This window comes from Polyergus mexicanus, unplaced genomic scaffold (assembly GCF_030449975.1).
Source record: "Polyergus mexicanus isolate NDT 795.1 unplaced genomic scaffold, iyPolMexi1.0 SCAF_23, whole genome shotgun sequence".
NCBI lineage: Eukaryota > Metazoa > Arthropoda > Insecta > Hymenoptera > Formicidae > Polyergus > Polyergus mexicanus.
In genome coordinates this window covers 622950-646847 of record NW_027223343.1, presented here as the reverse complement: position 1 = coordinate 646847, position 23898 = coordinate 622950, and the positions used below count along the sequence as shown (strand labels likewise).

At 41.7% G+C, this 23898-nt stretch overlaps 1 protein-coding gene across 4 annotated transcripts in view; it reads left to right on the top strand.

The window, feature by feature from the left end:
- Soxn (SRY-box transcription factor soxNeuro) overlaps nucleotides 1–23898 on the top strand; it is a 121826-nt gene that overhangs the window by 42770 nt on the left and 55158 nt on the right. For 3 of the 4 annotated variants that reach the window (XM_070312863.1, XM_070312862.1, XM_070312861.1), the window contains exon 2: nucleotides 9504–9569. The exons of the other annotated variant lie outside the window; for it this stretch is intronic. In XM_070312863.1, coding sequence (XP_070168964.1) covers nucleotides 9504–9569 — 66 coding nt within the window. The remainder of the gene's footprint in view (nucleotides 1–9503; nucleotides 9570–23898) is intronic. 4 annotated transcript variants of the gene reach the window in all.

Here is a 23898-nt window from a genome sequence, read left to right as displayed (position 1 = left end):
TTGACATACCTCTCTTAAATTCGTCGAAGGACGAATAGTTAGATTGACGTGAGAGAGTAATTAGATTCTGTTCAAATTCCCTGAATTATTCTGTAATTCGTTATACTTTGAAACCTTTGTTAAAAATTCATCAGTAAAAAGCGGCGATTTTCCCGAAATTTTAATCCTATAAGGGAAGATTATCCAGTAGACCTGTTTCTTCGACCGAAAATTGTTCTCAGAAATGTGGGATTTCTCGAGCGAGATCATTCGGTCTCTCTCTTTTTCTCATGGTTGTTTTGTCCGTGAAATGAAAATTCTCTTTCATGAAAAAATTCCGCTAAATATTTCCAACGTGACCAGCGCATATATAATTCCGACAAGTTTAGAATTTGGCTTAGCATCGATGACGGTGAATCGGCGTAACCCAAAAACTCGTGGAGCCTTATTTTTTTTTCGTGGCGCCCACGTCTCGCGATCACCAATAGTATTTTATAATAAACAAAAAAAAAAATGGTGACAGTAGCGCGAGCCATTCGCGCGCAACTCGCATGAATATTCATCTCCGATGTGAAAATCCGTCACGAAATTTTCGCGTCACGCCGTTAAAGCTCCGGCTTGTATTCGCGAGTATATTTCCTGCTCTGACTTTCTCTGTCTGTTTCTCTCTCTCTCTCTCACACACACACACACACACACACACACACACACACACACACACACACACACAGACCCCAAAACATCGCAAAGGGTATCCCGAGTCGCCTTCCGTCGCGCCCGCCCCCATACGGATTACTTTCTATTAATATGCATTATGGCAGGCATGTCACAAAGCAACGAGAGAGCCGGCCCCGGCACTGTGATGTAAATAAACTTAGTCTCCCAGATCTTCCTTCTTATACCTCGGACACGTTTCTTTTGTAATTGCGTCCCGGCAAACTTTGTCTCCGGAGCGATACGCGCCTTGCTACACACCAACTGTCCAGTAAACATTTTTCATTTTCCTCAACTTCCGCGGTCGGCGCTATCCCGAGTAATTAAGGGAGACAAAAGGGTGACATAACTCTCCGCAATATTCGCGCGAAAGAATTTTCGACTCGCATTTTCCACGAATTTTCTCTCGACTGATTTATCTCGTTTCCTTCTCGTAATTACTTTCCTTTTCCCTACGGAGATAAAATGCGTTCAAGATGCTGTAATTCTGGATTTATTTAATTTGGATTTTTTTACTTGAGGAAAGCCCTTTTTTTTTTTTTTTACAAACAGATAAAGAGTGGTTTTTGTAATAAGTCACTCTCACGCGACCGTAGAAGGGATATCCTCCTTGATGTCTCAATAACCCTTGCCCTTGATGTAACATTTCATGAGTAACCTGTCGCTTTCGGAACAGGGTATGTGACGGAGCGCGCATTTTTCGCGCGACGGGGTTTATAAGCCCGTTTATATCCTCAAACGGGCGCCATCCCGGGCATTTATAAACAAATTCGAGAATCGTATATCACGGTCATTGTCCCTGGCCCTTACCGTGCCGACGAAGATCGTCGTATAAGAGAATCGTATACGATGAATGACAAAAGAGAGCGAGCGATGTAGAGAGGGAGAGAAAAAAAGAGACGGTGGGATGCTTGCGTCGATGAGCCCTTTTGAATTGATCGGCATTTGAATAAATTCACCTGCACGCCCTTAGCGGAAGGAACTGTGTCAAGAGATTGAGGAATTGGCGTGAGCAAAAAAAAAAAAAAAAAAAAAAAATGAGAATTACGTAGGGAGGAAATTTTTCGATTGTATTTCCATAACGCAATCATGATATTTGCTTACTTAATTATTTAATCATTAAGTTAATTTACGATGCTTGAATAATTATATTGCTCGAATCAAATATAGGGCCGTTATTTCCCGCGTCGCGCCAACGTCTTCAAAAATATCAGCGTTTTTTATTCAAATCTGTTTCACCTTAAAAGCGGTATACATATTTATACACGTTAAACGCGATAATACGGACCGATTGATTTTGCCCCTAGCATCGCGCGTACGTATCGTTTATCGTTGCGTATCCTTATTCCAATTCGGTTTCCAGCGATCGAGCGGCGTTGAAATCTTCGCAGGGCGAATACGTAACTGAAATCTCAGCATCCAAACCCTGCTTCTCTCTCTCTCTCTCTCTCTCTCCCTCTTTCTCCCTCACGCTGCGACAATCTGGATGCCCCGCAACGATTCTCCGCTCTGCGCTCGTTTTCCCTCCCCTTTTCATCCCCTGTCGGCGTCGGAGGGTCTGTAGCCGCAGCTGCACAGCTCCGGCCAGGTGTGCACTCTCGCAATGTTGCCGCAAGGGTGAATCTCTCTCCCCCCCCTCGCCCTCCCTCCCCGCTCGTCACCTCCACCCCGCGCCGCTTCTCTCTTCACGGTTAGGTTTTGCCACCGAACTTGAATCCTGGATATGGGCGATGCGAGGATTTTGCATCGAGAAAAGCGTCGAGAATACGTATTTTTCGCCGCGAAAACAAAGACACGGTCCACGCGCCGCTCGGGTTCTTCCGCAAATAATGTTTTTAGGCACGCGTTTTTAGCTCAATTTGTTCGAAGAATCCGATAGAAGAGATGTCGAGTGCGCTTTCAAAAAGTTAGGATTCTCTGGCGTATTTTTTCTTTTTTTCTTTTTTTTTTTCAAATATTACAATTGCTATCGATATTATTTCTCGTTATTTTGAAACGCAGTGTATCGATCTCGAGATATATTGATTAAAATAATGTAATTAATGTTTTTAGATATTTCGTATTAATTTACGTTTGTATCATATCATATTATTGTATCATATTAATTTATATTAATTAATTTAGATATTTAAGGTAGATGTCACGAGATAATTGACAGAACATTATGACAGTGAACCAATCAATGTTTTAAACGAAACAGTGATATTTGCAGAAAAATACTTGATATTCCCGACTTGCGATAAACTATCCTTATACAAGCAATACTATCTTTATTTCTAATAAAAATGTGACGACTCACGATCAAATACCTAACGTGAATGTCGAGCAGGATAAAATATATTTATATCACTGTGCATATCTCTTTAAAAGTCATTATACAATATAATCTAAAAGAGTCTCTCTAATAAGGATGTCAGGCGTATCTTTATTGCAATTTTTCGTTATATCGTGCCTGGCATTCTCATCTCTTGCGTTTTTTATTCTCCACAATACGTGCGCGAAATATGCACGCGCTCCGTCTCGACGCACGTGGACACGGATTTCGATGATGAAATGTATTTTTATTGCAGGACGTATACACGGTCGACAGATAGGAAATTGCGGAAACCAGAGACCGACGATGTCTCGATAAGAGCGGCGTCGGGCTATACGCTCTCATTGCCTCAATTTCCACTTCCACTTCCACTTCCGGTCGCGATCGCTTTTTCCCATCGGCCGAGCCTAAAAAACCAGGCGTCACGAACCCGCGCGAGCCCGCGTTCGCGTCACGCTCGCTCGGCATTGTCGAGTGAAAAAGTGGCGCAATAAAAATGACCAGTGCGTAAAGCTGCCAAATAATACACGCGGATTTTTTTTTTTTTTTTTTTTTTTTTTTTTCAAGAGAGAGAGTATGTATATTCGGAAAATTTGTCGTCGCGTGAGGAACGTATTGTAACAGGTTGCAATTATATTTAAACGCTGTAATTATACCTTCTCGTAGTGTTATAGTTTCTCGGGAGACAGCTATTTATAGCTTTGATAAATCTTGAATACAGTACCGGAAATGGTATATAAATAATATCACTAGTGCTCATCGCTCTATTTAAACACACTGCTTCTATGATATAGTTCTCTTTGTAAATAAAAATGAATTCTGCACGAACTGAGATGTACATTTTTAACTCGCTTAGCGACTGAGACAAGATCGCGCTAAATTTAATGCCGTGTCGTCGCATTGCCGGAAGTACTATCGAAAGCGAATCCGATCTATGGCGGAACGAGACAGGGAGCGAAGAAGGATCCATGGATTCATGGATCCGAGGCGTCACGACGCTCGGCTGAGCGTGTATCCCACCTGAACACCGGAAGCCGGTGGTTCCCCGTGGCGACAAGGGAGAGAGAGAGAGAGAGCGCTAACCTACCGGAACACCGGAACCGGAAGGGTGCGGAACCTACGCGAGCGAGCGACGTTACCGGACAGCGCGAAGCGAGCTCGCGCTGATTTCATCCGCTGATGCGACCGTATCGGCTCGTTGACTTTACCAATGTTGTTATTAGGTGTCTGCGCGCTCTCGTCAAAACACGCCATTCTCGCGACGTAATTAGGTTTCAGGCATAACGCACAGAGGGGAGAATTCTAAAATATTCCATTAAATTTTATTATTAAAATTGGATTTAAAAAATTACTGTAAAATGTGTACAATGCAAACGGTATTTAAGATCGATGTTGCACAAGTATTTTGGATATTATGTTTTATGTATTGCAATTTTTTTTTTTATTCATCTTAACACATACACACACGCATTTACAATATATATCGCTTACAAATGATCTGTCAGGCGAAAATGGCCCGTTCTCCGGACGAATCCAGAGGCACGCGAGCTTGTTTTGACACACAAGCGTGTCTCTCTTTTTGCCGAGAGCCAAGGTGAACCGCGCGCGAATCGCTCGTCAAAGGGTTACTTTGTGCCGTCCGCGAGCCCGGGATGACTAATGAGCCCGGGGTGGTTTAAACAAAACGTCCGCGTATCGGCGCACGGACGAAATTGCCCGGGCAACCTACCGCATTGCGACTTGGTGCGCGTCTAAACAAGGGGCCGCCATTAAACCGGAATGACTCGAGGCAGCTAGTCACTCGTGATTAAAAGGGCGATTTGTTACACGGATACTGACGCCCAGCACTGCGGCGACGGTATCCGAGTTTCTCATCCCGCCTTCTCCCCGCGCGTGGTCGTTTCGAGGTCCTTCTGCGTCTTCGCGAGAGCCTTCTTTCCTTTCCCCCTTTTTTTCTCTATCCTCTTCCTTCTTTCATTATTCGATGCGCGGCGAACTTGACGAGCGCGCGATAACTTGGATATTTCATTTCGGTCGACGGCGCGTTCCGCGAAATTTACCTCGCAATGCGCTCGGTGGCAATTTCGAGTACAGGTAGCCTGTATCCCCATTGATTTCGTTAACACAGCTTCTTATTATGACTCACACGATTGCAAGCCGGCGGAAAGAACAATATATTTCGCGAGTAATAATAAATAAATTAAGAATTCGCGTTCGAAGAAAAGAGCAATTTTATTTCAGAGAAACGCGTGAAAAATTGTGATGTTATATAAATTTATGAGATTAAGTTTACAACGTGTCATTATAAAGTTATGTGGCATAGTCCGGTGTAAAATATCCGAAGGTTGTCGACAGGACTGTCTCCTTCTATCGAGGGGTTAACGAGGGGGGCTACGCGCCGCATTACAATTACAATCGTCATAAATATTTAAATAATGCTCGTTCACCCTGATTTATGCGTAACGCCGGTCGGAACGAGAAATCGCGTCGGATTTCCTCTCTCTCTCTCTTCCTCCTCTCTTCCCGTCTGCCCCATGTCAGCATGGGAATTTCGACGGCGGCAGGTGGAGAGCATAATTAAAGTCGCGTACGGCGTTCCCTTTTTATGGGAAATCTGTGGACGAAGCACCTGCCAAAACGGCCAAATCGTGTGGGACACACGTGAACGACGTGATTTCGCTTTGGTATTTAATAACGTCGGGGTTATGGGAACCCGGTCACGGGTGGAATAATCACTCCCCTTAAGTACAGTGATTATGCGACACGGGGGACACGGTATTTGCGCAGTGAAGTCCCGCGAGTCTTATATTAAGAGAGAGAGAGAGAGAGAGGGAGGGAAAAAGAAATCACTCGAACGATTGTCGATCGTAGATCATCTCCGGTGAAACAATCGCATTCTATCGAATTGCGTCGATTAACGTGAATCAATTAGCGCGTTTTACATTAAATGATTAATTGTATCGCTATTGCCATTACATTACAGGATGTCTAGTCCCTGGAAAAATATGAGAACTTGTGATTTTCTCAGGGATTTCTCTTGTATACTTGAAAAAAAATCAGGGAATTTTTATGGAATTTTAGTAAGACTCGGGGAATTTTTTTAAAAATTCTTTCTTTGATTATTTTAATCTTATATTGGTTGGATAGACAATTGCAACGTAATTTTATCTCGCAGCTTTCTTCAATCGCGAATAATTAAAAAATGAGATGATGAAGTTAATGACTTGTTGCATGAAATTATCGATATTTTACAGAGGATAATAATAACAGCAATAGACTCAGGGTACTAACAATTAAATAGGAAATAAGAGCCAAGGCGCGAGGTATTAATGCGCGAACTTATTATTTTCAAATTTTAGTAATAAATGTATATTAAAAATGTATGTTTTGCACCGTTTTTCGATCTATCTTAGTATAGATATAAATTATAAAGATTACATTGATATTTTAAAACTTGACATACATAATATTTCTTGCAGTCAAATTTTATATTAAAATCGATAATCAAAAAAAATTACTAAAATCCACGTGTAGACTTTGTATACATTAATGGACTTTGTATAAATTAATGGACAATGTCTAAACGCCATCGCCACACGTATATCCGTCGGTAGTTTATAATATAATGATAATATTTGATTATCATTTTAATTTATCAGCGCCTTTTATTTGTCAATTTTCTCATTTAATTTATAGAGGACATTGTAAAAATTTCCTATCCAAAGTCCATCGAAAACCATTTTATTACTCGAAAATAACAAACTGTTATTTCTAACTATTGTATTATTGCGAAAACATCCATATTTTTTCGTGATTAATGATCCCAGAACCGACCCCCCTCTTCCCCCCCCCCCAAAAAAAAAGGAATTTTACTTTCCGTTTAAGAAAGAGGTTTTGTGTTTGCTCCGTTACTTTGACAAATGATTCAAGAACGGAGTATACCGATGTTTCTTTGTAAATGTTTCTTTATTGAAAATAGACAAATAGATAGTGACAAATAGATACTTTCTAAGAAAAATTTTTCGCACATACTTTACGCATTTAAAAATCATTTCTTTAAAGGATTTATGGTGCATTAATTTTTTCAATATTTTACAGGTCTTCTTTTGAGACTAAATTTGGTTACCGATGAAACACAAATGTATGCATTTATAATTTACAAATATATAAACTATGAATGTGTGTATTAATGTATAAACTATTGTATGTTTGTTCTGTTCTTTAATATTTATTACCGAATATAACTTTTTTTTTTTTTTTTTTTTTTTTTTTTTTTTTTTTTTTTTCAATATACTCTGTTACATTTTTGGCGAAATTGAATGCGATATCAGTCACGCCTCGTGATCACGTCCAAAAATACAGATTGAAAGCTATATGCTCGTCTATTAATTCGAATATCCGTCATTGAAGTTACGCTCTAATTGAGAAAGGAATGTGCGATCGTCATTCGGTATAGTCTGTCATTGTGTAGATTACCGTGTACAGACTCGCGATATCCGTGGCTTTGTCAATTGAGATAAAAAGATTTTAATTTTTGATCACATATGATTATTCAGCTGTGAAAATAAAAAATTGAAAGAAATTATAATATTTTATTTATAATTTTTTTACAAAAATAGATAAATAAAATAAGAAAAAGAACATAGAAAGTCTCTTGTTAAAATTAAAATGTGTGTTAAAGTTTTTATAGATTATTTCACACATATCGACGCTCATTGAACCGCGTATCGTTTCGTATCGAAGTCTCGCAATATAATCCGATTGTAAATTTCATGTTCGTATGAAGCTATCGCGGCAATTCTCTCGTATTACGGTAGCTAAGGAGAGAGCGTTGTCTCCGCGTTGCGTTACAAATTTCTACGAATGCAAGTCGCATCGCAACGCTCAGCGCCTTTTCGCATTCCTTAGCGCAATGTAATACGGGAAACAACAAGCGTGTCTCAACCGATCCGATTTATATCGTCGTCAATAATCGCTGATAGATGTCCTCCCTACACGGACACATCTCATATTGCGTCGACCAAAAATCACATTCCAACCGATCCCTCGAATTATAACGTTGGCGCGGACGATAACCACGGTGAATTCACATTCTCCCATACATACCCGCGCGTACGCGTGTGCGGCGGCGGGGGGGGACTCACGCAACCGACGACACGCATGAATGCCTAATGCCTGCGGACAGTGATTTCCACCCTCGACGAGAAATGCGCGCCTCCTACCTCGTCCCGCTTTCGATTCGCTCTTCCCGTCCACCCCTTTCCGCGGGCAGATGGGGTTCTCACGACCCCCTCTTCCTTCCCCCCGTCCCGCTCCCACCAATACTCGACGATGTCGCTCGTAATCGGCGCGCGATAATGCCCGGCTGTCACAACACGCAAACACACGCCCGCGGCGTATCCCGATTAAGAAATCAAAGGATTAGCCGTGACTTTTGGATAACGCGCGTTCCGTTTCGGCAGAGATATTATTCGACCCGATTTAATATGCGCGGCAGATTCCACCGGTATCATTGTGTTACTTATTAAAGCGCGTTTTGAGACTCGCTAAAGTGGCTTCTTGTAACGCGATTACAACGATAAGTATCTTGTCAGTCCGTCTGGTATAACTAACCGTAAAATTCTTAGATCAACTCTGGTTTCCTTTTTTAATGTGTGCACGAATACATCTCACGTCTCTTATTAAAGATCATTATTTTATATTTTTCTTTCATATATATTATGTATATTGTATTGTGTATTATTTAAAATTAATTTTTATCTACACATTTTCTCCGATAACAATCTCACCTATACATTCACCCGCGATAACAATACGTTTCGTGCGAGAAAAATTCAATTTTTTCTCTCGGCTCGGTCATCGGCATCGACAGGGATAACTCGATAAAGCCGATGTACGAAAGCGTCCTCGTGGAAAAGGGCGTCCAATAAATCCCGGCGAATAATGTATCGATGTCGCGGAGTCACGGCGATATATACCATATACGCGCATATATGTGTATATGAAGAGTGAGAAAGATGGAGAGTTTCGTTATTACGCGCTACGAGAGAGAGGCGTATTGCAAATAACGTGCACCACACATACATAGACACACGTCCGTGCTCGGTCGTACAACACGGGTCTACATCTTGTCACCATCGACGCCGCCCTGCGCGCTCGTTACGCGCGTATATTATTCATCCCGCGTGTCGACTATGTTGAGACGATAATGGCCAGTTGTCTGTAATGGCTCGTCTATCTTTACTGACGTCACCGTTAACAGGTTGGCGACGGGCGCGATGAGCGAAAATAGGTACGTCCCGTCGACTGTCGACACGACAGTCGTCGTTAACCGTTTCCTCGCGAGGAAATATTTGCGCGCGGAAACACACTCGCGCGTTTTTCAAATCGTTGATTAAAATCATTCAAGAAATCAATTAGTAGTTTTAGTATATTTTTTTATCGCGGTTAATTAGATGCATTAATAATGCATTTTCGTGTTTCTGTTATCTTACAGGTCAGATAGCGATCGTAAAATGTTGAATCCAGAAACCGGCTGCTACTCGGAATCCGTACGAGCATGGTGAGTAATAATCGTCGATTATATCGATCCTACGTTAACGAGATTAAAATTCTTCTTTTACGGATGTAGTATTTATGCATTTTTATGCGTATCCACTTTCGATATCGAGCGTAGTTAACGAAAATACGCCTTTCTTTCCCTTTCGAAATATAGTTAACGTTGAACGCGAACGATCTCACCCCAGAGATTTTTAACTATTTCAACCGATGCGGCGGTTAAACAGCGGGCGCACGAATTTTCCGCACGATTTTTTGTATAATTCGTCAGCGTTCGCTCAATTTAGCGGAAAAAATCTATAACGCCGTTATTTCGTCGCGCGTGCATTTTTTCCTCTCTTCCTTCCTTCCATCCATCCTCTCTCTCTCTCTCTCTCTTTCTCTTTTTCATCCTTCCCGCTGCACTCGCAAGGTAATTTGCTGTTGATGTATTTATAACAAAATGAATTAAACTCTGCGAGCGGATAACAAAACGCGGCCGGTCGACAAAACCCCGGGAATAAAATACGCAAATATTTGCGTGTTTAATTTGAATCTCGCTTTGGGATCGAGCACACAGTGGCGGCGCAACGGGAGGGTTAATAATGAAATGTCGCATTGTCGCTGGAGCAAGAGAGAAGAGGGGTTGACCTCCCTTCCTCTCTCTCTCACTCTCTCTCTCGTTTTAGGACGGTTTCGTTGCGCCCGACATATTGTCGTCGCGTGCTGTCGCCGTACCTGTATAGGATCGCAAAGAACCACCGCTCTTTCTGTCTCTTTCTCGTCCCTATTTTTTTTCATCTCACCTACCCGTGACGACGGTGTTCTCTCGCCTTCGTGTTAATTTATGACGAACCCTACTCGAGGCTCGTTCGCGAATTGCGCTTCCGCGATTCGGCTGCGATGTATATCTCGTGCGCGAGATACCGCGAGAAGCGCTTACATATACTCAATCCTTCCGCGAGAAACGATTTTTTTTTTTTTTTTGAAGGGCGCGCTTGACAAAGCGCGTCGAGAAAACGCGACCAGATTGACGACGCGTGACGATGCTTTTGTGGGGGATGTGACACCTTGCGTTCGCGTTCGTAATGGAGATCAGGTGACTCGATATTTAATAACGTACATATCTGTGACGTCATGACGTTTTAGATAACATTCATTAAACTTTGATGCCATACTAATCGCGAAATTATCACGAGGAACGCGAACGAATCATGATTCTTCCGCAAAACAGAAGCCATCAATAAAGAGACATCGATATCTACTCGTTCTTTTTTTCGTCACGCGCATTCGATCACTTTTCGTCTCGGGTGCGATTTATCTGCAATTGTGGTGGTTTTTCTCAGGACATTAGGGACGCGATCACGACCGGCGGAGGATTATAGGATAGAGGAGAGGGAAGAGGGGGGGAGGGGGAGAGGGGGTGAGGGGGAGGAGAGGGACATGCCTTAATGCGATTAAGGTCGTTATCAGATGTCGCTTCCACTTCTTGCGCGGTGACGTCGACGGCGCTCGTTTGTCATCGCACCGACGTCGTCACGGGGGGTTGCATGATTTACTTCCGGCTTTCCCCTTTTCGCGCCCTTCGTTTCCCGCCGTCGATTTCTTCGTCACGATTCGAGCATGCGACGTGCGTCCGCGTATAAGATGAATGTATTTTCCTGACGTACGTATATATAACACGCGCATCGCACACGGGACGATCTTCGGCAATTAATTCAAGTGTCGCGCATCTTGTCAGCCATCATTGATTCCTGCGATAAATCATTCAAGTTGTTTACACGCCGCGATTAGGAGGAAAAAATATTTCATATATAATTTATACTTTTGCAAAAGGATATTATTTTCGCGCGTACGCCATTTGTACGAGATTACTTTAATCTTTGATTTATTAATTTAATATGTACAAAAATTACGAATTTTACTACAAGAATCGTTAGCAATTTAACGTCACATGAGTTTCAAAATCAATCGCTTTAAGCATAAGTATTGTATAATCTTATTTGACGACTTTTACTCGACTCGCGTGTCCATTTGTCGTCAAATGTTCCACGAGCGAGCCGGTTAAATGTACTTGGAATTGGTTCATGACCGACACCGTCGGATTCGTCGAAGGAAAGGGGAAATAATGACAACGCCTAGAGAATAAATTCTCAAATCGTAGAGAATGCTCGCGTGCCGCACGCAGGTCTCAGTCGTCGTACAGTCGTCAGAGAGAGCATCCGAGGATTCGTTAAGGCCAACGGTTAACGCCTTTCGCTACGACGACGACCCTCGATGGCCTAAGGCCGATTTAGTGTCGCATTAGCGGCGAAAGCGGAGAAAAAATTGTTGCCCATAAAACGGCGAGGAAACACGGCATGCTGTAAAAAAAAAAAAAAAAAAAAAGAGGGAAAAAATAAGGGGCTGGGGAGGAAATTTCGTCGTAGGATCGAGAGGAAGAGACAACGGAAGCTTCTCTTCCTAGAGTGATAGCCTTCGTGGTCATCGAGGGCGAGGGTGTGGCTAGGAGATAGGGATGATTAGAAGCTACACCCCCGTATGAGGGGGGAAAGAAGGGCGAACAGTCGCCGGGGGCGCAGCCGGAAAATTCATGAAGTTACTTAGCAGCCTCTACGCGCGGGATCGGCCGTTTATTTTAGGGACGAAGGCACGAAGGAAGTCGTTACGCGTCGTCGTCGAGAGAATCGCCCTCGGGGCTGCGGAGACGGTAATCCTAATTAATAATTAATTACGCCGTTTCCCCCGCGCCCTACTTGACCGAGGAATAATGCCCGATTGGATTTTTCCTGTCGTCGGAGAGCGCGATTTGGCGATACGGTTCACCGACCATTCCCGTAGATTTATGGCATCGGGCCATAAATCTGGTTAACGTCTCGTATTAGCTGCGTCTTCCCTTTGTTAGGGAAAGCATCGGAGCGTTAAAGTCCGCTAATTCATTCGTATCATTCTCCCATCGCGCGCGCAATGTCAGCGATGGTTATCGTATGCGATTTTTCACGTGTACTTGAATAGCGGAATCGTTGATCGTCTATTTATTATTGTGCGATTTTTATTCTGTTTACAATTATTCTCGTCTTTTCGTAATATGATATTTATTTTACCGCGAATAACATGGAATTAAAGAAACATCTCGAGAGTAATCTGCTTCTTAAATTTTCGGAACGTGTTCTTATATCGTTTTATCACGCGCCCTAATATTCGGAATGTAAGTTATTATTCTTCGTAAGGACAGCGTATATACGGAAGTGATCATCGGCAGTAAATTCTCCCGTGAATAGAACGCTATGTTAAGGTTCGGACGTTCCATGGCGATCGAAATAAATAACCATCCGAAGTTTCCTGGAGACGAAAAGTGCTACGATGCTTTACTCGGCGTCCACGAAAAAGTCAACGCCGTGAAAAGTCGTCCAAGTTTTACGAGGGTCAATGGAAGGATGAAAAAAGATGCGCGAGGGACAGACGAAGAGAGAGGGATATATATATATATATATATATATATATATATATATGGTCGGAGAAAAAGAGTCCGGAGACTTTCGGCCTTTCGGGAACGCTGCCGGACGACGCGGAAAGATCCTTCGTACACTGCTAAAACCTGTCTATGTGTGTCGTTACATACCCGTACTCTTTTCCCCGATCTCCCAGAAGCACCCCAGTTTGTCAAAGGCGACCCTTCGGTGTCGTTTACAAGACAGCAAATTTGTCTCAGATAAGCAAAACAAACACGGAACCGCCAGTTCCGCCTCCGCTTCTCTTCATGCATTTCGTTTTTCATTTTCTCTTTCTCCGGAACAAAAGAAACCAAGACGATTCTTCCGTCACACATTAATTTGCGATATATTGCATTTTATTTCACGCATATTCCAGTAAAATATGACACACATTTGCAATCGCAAATGACCGTAATAAAGTTGCCATCGAGATTTCATTCCGTTTTTTAACTTTTTTAACTTTCCTTTTTTTTTATGAGAAAAAAAAAACCTAATGTATTTTTCTATCTTTTAATAATCTATATTTGATATCTTTTTTAAGGGAAAAGATTATACATTACAGAATCAGTCGAAATAAATAATTTAAAATCTTTGTGTCTAAAAGTATATAAAAATAATTGTGTCTAAAAATAAAAAGCAGGATTGACAAATATTCGATTTAGATCGCATTCTTGTCACTGATCACGATTTCGCAGGTATTCTTTTTAAAGGACCGCAATTATTAACGATGCATCCTGTCCATGGTCACCGAGTTACGAATCGATTCCGCGAATACCGTGTTTCGGCTACTTTCTCGCATTTCGACCGCACAAGGGATTTGCATACATTAGAGCTTATCCTTCCGAGAACGTTCGTCTTCGGGATGCACGCGTGTTTACGAATGCTTGCTCTGAATGCTGAACGGAACCTCGATGGCAATCTTATTATAGTCATTTGTGCTCATTTAAACATAGCTAGCGGCGTACGGAATTGTTGCAAAAAAAAAAAATTTACCTTTCTCTCTCCGCACATTGTAGCGAGCATTGACCAATTTTAACGTTCCCTAAAATTAAACTAAATAAGAATTAATCGGGAGATCTCGCCGAGAAAATAATGAAAAAATCAGCTCGGACCGAGAAAGGATCAACTTTCTTATCTAATTTGACACGCGCGATGAAAATAATATAATCTGGAAAATCTGGGAAAAAGAGGAAAATGTAAAATCTTTCGTCGGATCTGTCAAAGATGAATTAGATGTACGATGGAATAACTTTGTCGTGAAGCAAGAAGGTTAGATTCTGATGTCGCGTCGAAGCATCTCTTTTAACACTTTAATAGACGCGTTAGGTCTCCTAATGGATACCTGGACATCACCTCGTCTTCTTATCGATCCCTTCATCAGCGATGCCTCTCCATCGCCGGTGCGAGCCCTTCTCCCTTTGATGGCGCAAACGGACGTACACAAGTAGAATGAGACACAAATAACTAAAATCTTCGTTGTTAGGTAATTAAAGCGTTCGGGGATATCGAGGATATTGCTTTTCAAACGCTACTCGCACGATATTTTGATCCTTATTGGCGTCATCGCGAAAGGGCGCAGTTTTACGAGGACCCCTGTACTCAACGTCCAATGAGATTTTAATGCGCTTCCCGAAGAGGTGTATGTTAGGTCCATGACGGACGCAAAAGCGTGATCGAGAAAGGATTACGGCGTCCAACGCAATAATATTATGTCGAGAGAGAGAGAGAGAGAGAGAGAGAGAAAACTAACTGCGGATCCACATTCGTCTCGGTAGGGTTGTTTCGCGTTCCTGCGCAGGAGTCCTAAGGGCAGCTGTGCAAAAGGGAGGGATTTCAAGCTCCAGCTGCGTCGTTGTGTACGAGGGTTACTTGTAATCGCGGATGGCACGCCGAAGGATCCGAGGGATCGTTTCGGCGCTCGCGCGACATACGTCGATCGGAAGCTCCAGTTCGATTATAAGATTCGCTCTTGAATGTGCACGACGGCTTTGCCGAGGTGATCGAGCGGCGTCGTCGTGTGCGTAAATAAAAGGGGCGTCATCTCGCCCGACGTGCCGCGACCAACTTTTTCCATGAAAAAACGTGTCTAATCCGTTCGTCTTAGCGTCTTAGAATAACACCGGTCGACGTCTCGCCGAGAAGCGACCTTAATGGAAATTTCTAACTGAAATATCTCTCTTTGTGTCGATTCGTATAAACTTTACGATAAACTCTACGTCGAGGATATAAAGTTTAGGCAGCTTGAGGACTCAAACGAACGCGATAAAGGATTGAAAACGACATATTAGATAACGAGCGACGAGATAATCGATTTGCTCGCGTATTCGATCCCAGGGGTCTCGTTTAGCAAGACAATGCGCAAAAAATGATCCGGAATGATCGAGAGGCGATGTTTCTTAAATGGGGGGTGGGAGGAGGAGAGCCGACGTCGGGGGGATCCCCCTACATCACAATAACGTATATTTGCGAGAACGACCGGAGCGTGTGCGGTCCTCGAAGAGGGGAAAAGAGGAGGAGGGGGGGGGGAAGGGAATTGTCGAGGGGTAAACATCGTGTAACCACCAGGGGGAAAAACACAGGCGCTCGATTCCGCTCGTGCTTGCATACGATTCCATAAATATTTTATTGGCTCGTCATTCGACTTTATTGCGCCGCACGATCGAATGACACGCCGGATTAGGCGGCAGTTATTCTCTCGGTATACGCGAGAAACGCGAATCGTACCGATTTATCCTCCTCGATCATTACTGGCCAGTGTTTTTTTCAAGTGAAAATTTATTATGGTATATTTTCTTATATCGATTCTGCTTGTGTTTTTTTTTTTTCAAATTTAAGACTCTTAGATTCGATAGAAATTTCGTATAATATTTATTGTTAGATAATTTTATAATTCGATTATTAAAAAAAAAGAAAAAAATTTTTTAAAAAAGTTTCTTTGGATATATTTGCGTTTCTGTGCTAAACATAATATATCCCAGATACCTAAATTGTCTACGGCAAGATTTGAAAACATTTGCTAAGATGTCTGAGGCAAGATTTAAAAACATCACGTAAATGACTGCTGTGCAGTCGGTCCTTGGAGGACGATTTTCGAAAAAGTTTCCACGAAAAGTACCGGCGCCGTCGAAAGTTCAAAGCGGACCGTATCATCCCGTTTTCCGAGAAACGGTTCTCGCGTTTCCATAGGGAAACATATTTTTCACGACGCAACGATCCTCAAGGATGGAAACGGAACGGAATGGTCCGTCCGGTCGGCGGCCCGCGGCGATCTCGCTCTCTCGCGCGTCTCCACCGCAGCGACGGCGTTCTCTCGTTCTCGCGCTTAATTAAGCCGAGCCACTTAGTACCGGTGAATGCTCTTTGATTGGCAGACGAGGTGCCTGACGATAACCGAAGCTGACAGGTACGGCTGCGCGCTATCCGCGCCTACGGCCTCGCGCGAGCGACTCGGCCACTCAGTCAACATCAGGCGAACGCTGAGTTATGTCGAGGGTCCGAGTTCTTTTAAACTCGCCAATAAATCGGGCCCCGGTCCTCCATTGCCACGAACGACGTGGCTCCTTCGTCTCCTCGTTCTCGCTATCCTTCGTTCGCATCCCCATCCGTATTCTCTCCTCCTCTATCTTATCTTTCCTCTTTCTCCGATAGTCGTCGTGGTCCTTTTATTTTTTACCACTGTGCATCGCGCTTCTCTCTCTCTCTCTCTCTCTCTCTCTCTCTCTCTCTCTCTCTCTCTCTCTCTCTCTCTCTCTCACTTGGTCTTCAGGTAGCGCGAAATTCTCATTGCAGCCTCCCCCTCGTTCTCCTCCTCCTCCTCTTTACCTGAGCGTCCGTCCGGTCGAGCGAGGTGCGAAAATATCGGCTCGTTTGCTCGATGACTCGACGGCTTCTTCTTCGTCTGTCTCTCTTTTTCTTTCTTTCTTTCTTTCTCTCTCTTTCTCTTGCTTCTTTTTTTTTCTGCCCCAAGAGAATTTTTTTTTCTCTTGCTGCCGCGTCACCTTTTTTTCTCTATCGTACGTGCGCGCATCATCCTGTCTCTCCCTCTTTCTCTCTTTTTCTTTTTACTCGCTTCGTCGGTCGGTCGATATTATTTCTTGCAGCGGCATTCCGTTGGATCGATCCCTCGCGTATCATCGGTGCTGGACAACAGAAGGAAACTTGCACGACAACGGATAGCGACGATGAGACTCGGGATGCGATTCGACGAGGATTATGTTGTTAGACTCGCAATTTTTTAGATAGGAAGGCTTATATCGTATGTTAAGAACACGGATGATACCGTTAGATTGTCTCCGAATGATGCCATCATTCGAGAGATATTCGTCTCAGAGATTCTTCTTATCGAATATCTCATCGTATTATCATAAGATAAGATGATGTCGTCGTCTTGCGAAATTATCAAAATGTCACGATGCGGTAGAATTGCGTTTCATTGATAAAATATTTATTTTTAAATATAAACATACGTGGGGCGAATTTAAATTGCTATGCAATAGTTATACAATTAAAAGCAGACGCAGTCAAAGTATTGATCTTGTAATTACATACACGGTACAGTGCATTTATTAAACGAATCAGATTCATCTCGCGTTATCTCACACATCTATTTAAACAGACTTCAATTTCCTAAGCAAAAACGTATTTCAGCCGTCAGATGACGGCTATCGTGATGGAGAATCTCTTGGTGTGGCGTCGTCACCAATTAATAATTACGACATTGTCGCCGCCCGCTAAACGCTTTAATCAATGTCATCGGGCCAATTTCCGATCGCCGTTGGCTCCCGTCCCATCGTTCCGTCCTCCGCTGCCTCCCTTTTCCCACCGTCCCCTCACTTTCCTCTCGCCTATCAGGGCGGCTCCTCTGCAGGAAATTACGTGGTACACGATCGAAACGCGGGCGGAAGTCGCAATTTATCAGTTTCCAGGCTGGACGCGCCGCCGGAGATCGCGATTCCGATTTTCCTCCCCGCACCCTCTCCCCCATTCACGGCGTCCACCGGCATTAATGACGCTTGAAAATCGATCGCTTCGATCTCTCGCGCACTGTCACTCGTCACTCAGTCACGCTCCGCTAATTGCTAGATATTTATCTCTCGTTTTATTCTCTCCGGCGTCTTCGACACTTTCTACGCGCGAGGTGTCCGTTCTACTTGTTGTTATAATCGTGATCTCTTTCGGATCGAGTGATTAATTATGCGTCGATTGTGCGGGAATAGGCTCGTCGATCGGCTCGACGCGACGCTAATAACGAAAACTCGCGCGTGACTCGTTTCGTATGTCGGTGCGCGAATCGAAGGATTAAAACAATCGTTGTTGAACGTATTCAAAAATATTGCGATAAATAATATCGATAAAATTTTACGACTCTTAATATATATTTTTTTTTCTTTGTTCAAAATCCTTTGTCGCGCCCCGTGTGTCAAATCATATTGACAACCGTTTTATTTATTCGACTCTCGCCCGCGAATGCGGAGGAGCGATCATATCTCTGCGCGATCGGGGGAGATAAAAAAAATTCCATGCACGCGCATGCATCGAAATATCGCTGGTTCCGCTGCTTTCGAGTACCCGGACCGACCGCGATTATGAGAACGCGAAGATCTCTTGTGCGATTCTCACATGAGCGTCGCTGATTCAGTGTATGCTCGACTTGTAGAATGTATGTATGTGTTGATCGCGATTCTTTCTGAGAAAAAGAAAAAAAAAGAAAAAAGAAAAATGAAAAATCTCACATACAAACGGTTCAAAAGGGCCGCACCGGAAAATCGTTGATGCTCGTCCGTGACGTCGAGATTGTAATCGATCCCGGATCCCTACATCATCAGTTTCAACGAGGAGAAAAATCGTCGAGCTCGATCATTTGTCGGCTAAATGAGCTGACGATGATTAGAAAACGGTCCACTTAAGGTAGCATCGTGTCATTCCTCGCGAGGTGTAAAAATATTTCACGGAATTGCACGCCGTTTTAAGAATTCGTTATCGTTTTCGTGATTAATCTCATGCGATGTCTATGACCGACACAATTTTTCGAATAATTTTTTTTTTTTTTTTTTTTACTTTTAGAGCAAATCGTTCATTATTTTTATCGAGAAATCTCATACGTAAATTTATCGTCGATCGCTAGCAATGGAATAAATTTAAATAACATTATCTTTTATATTATATTTGTGTTGAAAATTATCTTTTTATATGTGCGCGGTACAACTTTAATTATTTCGTTTAGCGTCGCTTTTTCAGGAAAAGAGAAATATTCTGTTTTTCCTGTTTCCAACTTTTGACGACGATTTATTATTGCAGGCGATAGTCTTCCAAGAATAATCAAAAAAAACTATGATATCCCATTTACCTCAAGGACAGAGGCATTTTTTTCCGGCAAGTTTTTTTCGGCCCTACTGTAGAGTAATTTCTAAGCCGATTAGATACGACATAAGAGGCAATAAAATTTCGAAACCTTAACCCTTGTTTCACGCCGGGGAGCTAGTCTCTTTTTGTGTCGATTATGCGGTAAAATCGTATTGTCTGCGACGTGATCAAGAATTATCGCTACAATATGTATGCGATAATATTCCCGATTCAGCTAGAAATTGCGCGCACTTAGCGTCGATCTGCGTAAAAGTTTATATAATCGCGTCTGAGAATTGTTTTGGAAATAAATTATTTTAAATAAAGTATAAAAATTACAGTTATAAATAAGAGGCTCGGCTCAAATGATAAGAATCAATACAATGAAATAAAGGGCCAATTAAAACTTAGACACGATACTTATGTTAGTGCGTAATACAATCTAATATCTGATATTTGTTATTTAAAATTCATGAAATAAATTTAAATTAGTCTCAATTTTACTGCATATTTTATATAAATTTTACGTTAAAATTATTTTCCAGTGGACCAAGTTTGGGACCAATTTAGATTTATTTCATGTATTTTAATTAACAAATGTCAGACATTATATTGTTTTATATGCGCTAAGTAACTTGTCTAGACTCTTTAATTGGTCCTTTTATCATAAATAAAATATATTTTTCTCGAAAAGAATTTCATGTGTGTTCCGTGAAACATAAATGTGAAATATAATAAATTTCTTATAATTTTGTTTCAATAATAAAAAAATCTAAATTAATGATAAAAAATTAATGTAATAGTAGTTATAAGGATAAACATATTTTGTGGTCATTTTTATATTTATGAATGTTCATGGCTTTTTTATAATTATTTACGCCCAATGCTGGCTGCATCGTCTCGCGCGCGATTCTTGTCGTTCCCTTTTTTTTTCCCCTGAAATATTACGTTATACTTTTTGGGATGAATCACATCTCAACTAGCACACACCTGGCGAGTTTAGTCAGCCATCAATCTTAATCATCCGCAACGTGTTGAGAGAAATATGGCCCTCCCAATGCGAGAGACTCTTATATAAGAATAATAATGAGGGCCGTAGAGCATATCTATCCGGGTATAATTACGGTACGTAGCATCATTAGCCGTATCATAATTATGATATCAGTATTACAAATAGCACAAGTTTTAAGACTGGCGAAATTGGATTAAATTTAAAGACAGAGATGCTTCGCAAGCGTATAGAGAATTTGACTCGAGAAGAATTCGTTAATGGAGACGAGATGTTTGTAGATCTGGAGATCTGAAAAATCGTTGGGATAAATTTGGAATAATTCCACGTTCTCGGATACAACACCACGTCGGGTCAACAGGTTGTTCTTCAGCTGGCCGACTTTCGGCCGACTCCTCGCGAGGAGAGGTAAGAACCCCGACGCCTCTCAATTGCGAACGATTTAAGGCCGCCGTTGGCCCCGACCTCAGCGGCAGCCCGCAAATGAAAACTTTCCCCATCTTCTTTCGCCAACTTCCGCGAAAGACTCCCGTATGGTGAAACTTCTCTTCTTTCCCCTCTCCCGCGTCCTCTCCTTTTTCCTCTCGGTTTCTACTTATTTCCGTATGCGAGAGCTGCGGTTCGCCGGGCAATCGTATTTCCCGGAAAACTTCTCTAGCGAAATGTGCCGTGCGATAAATTTTATCCGCGATAGGCCCGGCGTTTAAGCCGAGAGAGCGACGTGGTGTCCCGTCTATCTTCTGTTACTTTTAACACCGGCGTTCCATGTTTATAATGCATCTATGCATATTATGCCGGAAGTCAAAGTAGAAAGTATGTCGTCGTTTCGCGCCACAATAGCTGCTAAAATTAAATCAAATATTTCAGACGAATATAAAAATATCTTATGGATATTAAATCAATATTCATTTTTTGCCCGATTAATTTCAATGTTTTAATTATGGTTTTAATTAGCCACATATCAAACATCGAAAATTAAAAGTGCGTACATCGCGAGATAGAAAATGAAACGAAAGGGATATAAGTCTTATCTCTATCTCTCTTGTATCTTACTAGAACATTTCGCAAGATTCGCCGAAGAATCTTAAGAACGATGAGAATGCGGATCGATGAGTCTATATCCTTGCGCGAAGGATCGAAGAAGTCGTGGGGGGTGGGAGAGCGGGGGTGGGGGGGGGCGGGGGTAAAGGGAGAGGCGAGATAGGGATGGATGCTCGACGTCTAATCTGTCGGCAGTGATCAGGACTCCGTATCGATGATGAAGTCTCCGAGACCTTTGAAGTCTGCCGTACGTCGCTACGGGGGGATGGGGAGGGGAGGGGAGGGGAGGGGTCTTGCAGCCGTTCGAATCCCTCCGAGTGTCTGATCCTGATCCTGGTTGCGCACGGTCGTTTCGTCTGTCGGCGGTACCTATCAGTCCCCCGTCGCTGTCTTAATGCCTGTCAAAAATTAAAGCTTTCGCTGAGGCTAAGGAAACACGCTGGGGAAAAAATACTAATGACGCAGGAAGAGCTGTTTAGCTACGTGTGCTTCTTTTCCGAGAACGTTCACACAATCCGACAGTGGCAAAGTTTTAACCCGGAAAGAAATGACAAATAATGCGCTCCACGATAGTGGAATCTCTTTCGATATTTTAACTGGATAAAAGTCTTAATGAAAAATTTCTCGAATAAAATTATTTATTTATACAAATATTATGTATAATATATATATAAAGATCCTGCTTGTTTGGCTAAAATTTAAATATGTGTGTCTGTATATTGTTTCGAAAAATAGACAAAAAATTATTTCAAATATTTAAATATATATATATATATATATTTAAAATAAAATTTTTGTAATTTGTTTAGTAATCGCTCAATATATGATAACAGAAATTGAAATAAAATAAAGTAACGTAAAAAGTGTCATTTGGCACAGATGTTTTATTATGTTATTTTTATTTTATTATTTATACACTTTTTAAATGCAAGCAAAATAATCGAGATTTATAGAGAAAATTTTGCATATGTAAATAAAGTTTATATATCTCTCATATTAGTTGAAATAAAATTAATTTTATCTTTAACTCAATTTGTTCGATCTACATATTAGAATAATGTAAGATATATAAGATATTTCTTAGTCTTAATAAAAGTATTAATAAATCTCAATTCGAGATTTGCAATATTCCCTCTTTAACCCCTTGAAGAAACGAAGGCGAGAAAAATATCGGGGTGAAGTCGCTGAATCGGGAATCGAACGAGTCTTTCGCTTGCCGGGCGAATGACCTTTTTAAACTATTCAGACCACACATCACCGATTCTTCTCATTTGCCTTATATTATTTAGTTCTTTTTTTTTAAACTTACAACGAAAAACCATTTTACATTTGCCAAGCAGTCTTTTATCCAGTTAAATGTTCGAGAAATATCAACTGTACGTTTGTTTGAAAATTAGTCACAACGTGACAGAGATTTTATCTTTGAACTAATGACATTGTTTTTCCGTTTTATTACTCGCCACTAAATGCGCAGAACGTGACCTTTTGCGCGTTCGTTTAGTTTCCGCACTGATCTCTAAAATCGGAAATTTTCGAGCCGCCGCGGGAGCTGTATTGTAAGAGACTACATCCCAGCTAGACAAAGTTGCCGACCATAAAAGTGTCCACCCCAATGGCCGATGTTTGGTTTATGACAGAATTTCATGCCGGGAATACTCGGCGGGAGGGCAAGGGCACCGAGCCAGGTAAGATTGTTGCTCGACTGTCGTTTCTCATTCGTGTTTTGCCGTTCCCTTCTCCCTTTCCCCGGTCATCTGTCTTCCTCTCCCGCGCTTTCCTGTCCTTCGGCATCTTCCGCCCTTTTCGCACTCTTTCCGGTACCATTCGGTTCGCAGCGTTAATCGATACGTGACATACAAGATATGCACGATGCATGCCTGCTGACTTACTTAATTGCAGCTAATTCGACCCATTCCTTGTTTTTCTCCGCATTGTCACATTTTTATTTTGTTGGGAATTAGATAAACAACCATATGTCAATCTATTGAATGTTAATTGCTTTGTTCTGCTAAAATGTACTAAAATATCCGATAATCCTCTTAAGAATCTTAATTTTAATTTTATTTTCAATTTTTTTTATATCCAAAAATGTCGAACTTGATTTCGAATAATCAATAATTTCTTGGAAGATATAAATATTTATAGTTTATTGGTCAAAGACTATTGGTCTTATCGTTCTGTGTACGATATAATTATATCTCAATTAACTTTCTGAAAATATATCTTTGAATTAAAATAATTCTTTTTAAAAAATTGTACGTATAACTTTATTTAATACAATTTTTCATCAAAAATTTGTTAAAATTCAAGTGATTAAAAAAAAAAAAACTTTTTTTCCAAATCGACACATAGCGATATACGATTTATAATTGTAGACTCGTTATATTGCGAATAGCGGTCTTCGGAAGGATTGTTACATCTGTTGGTTTAACGGACTAGAGAGAAGTCGATTCGTAGTTTAGATGGAC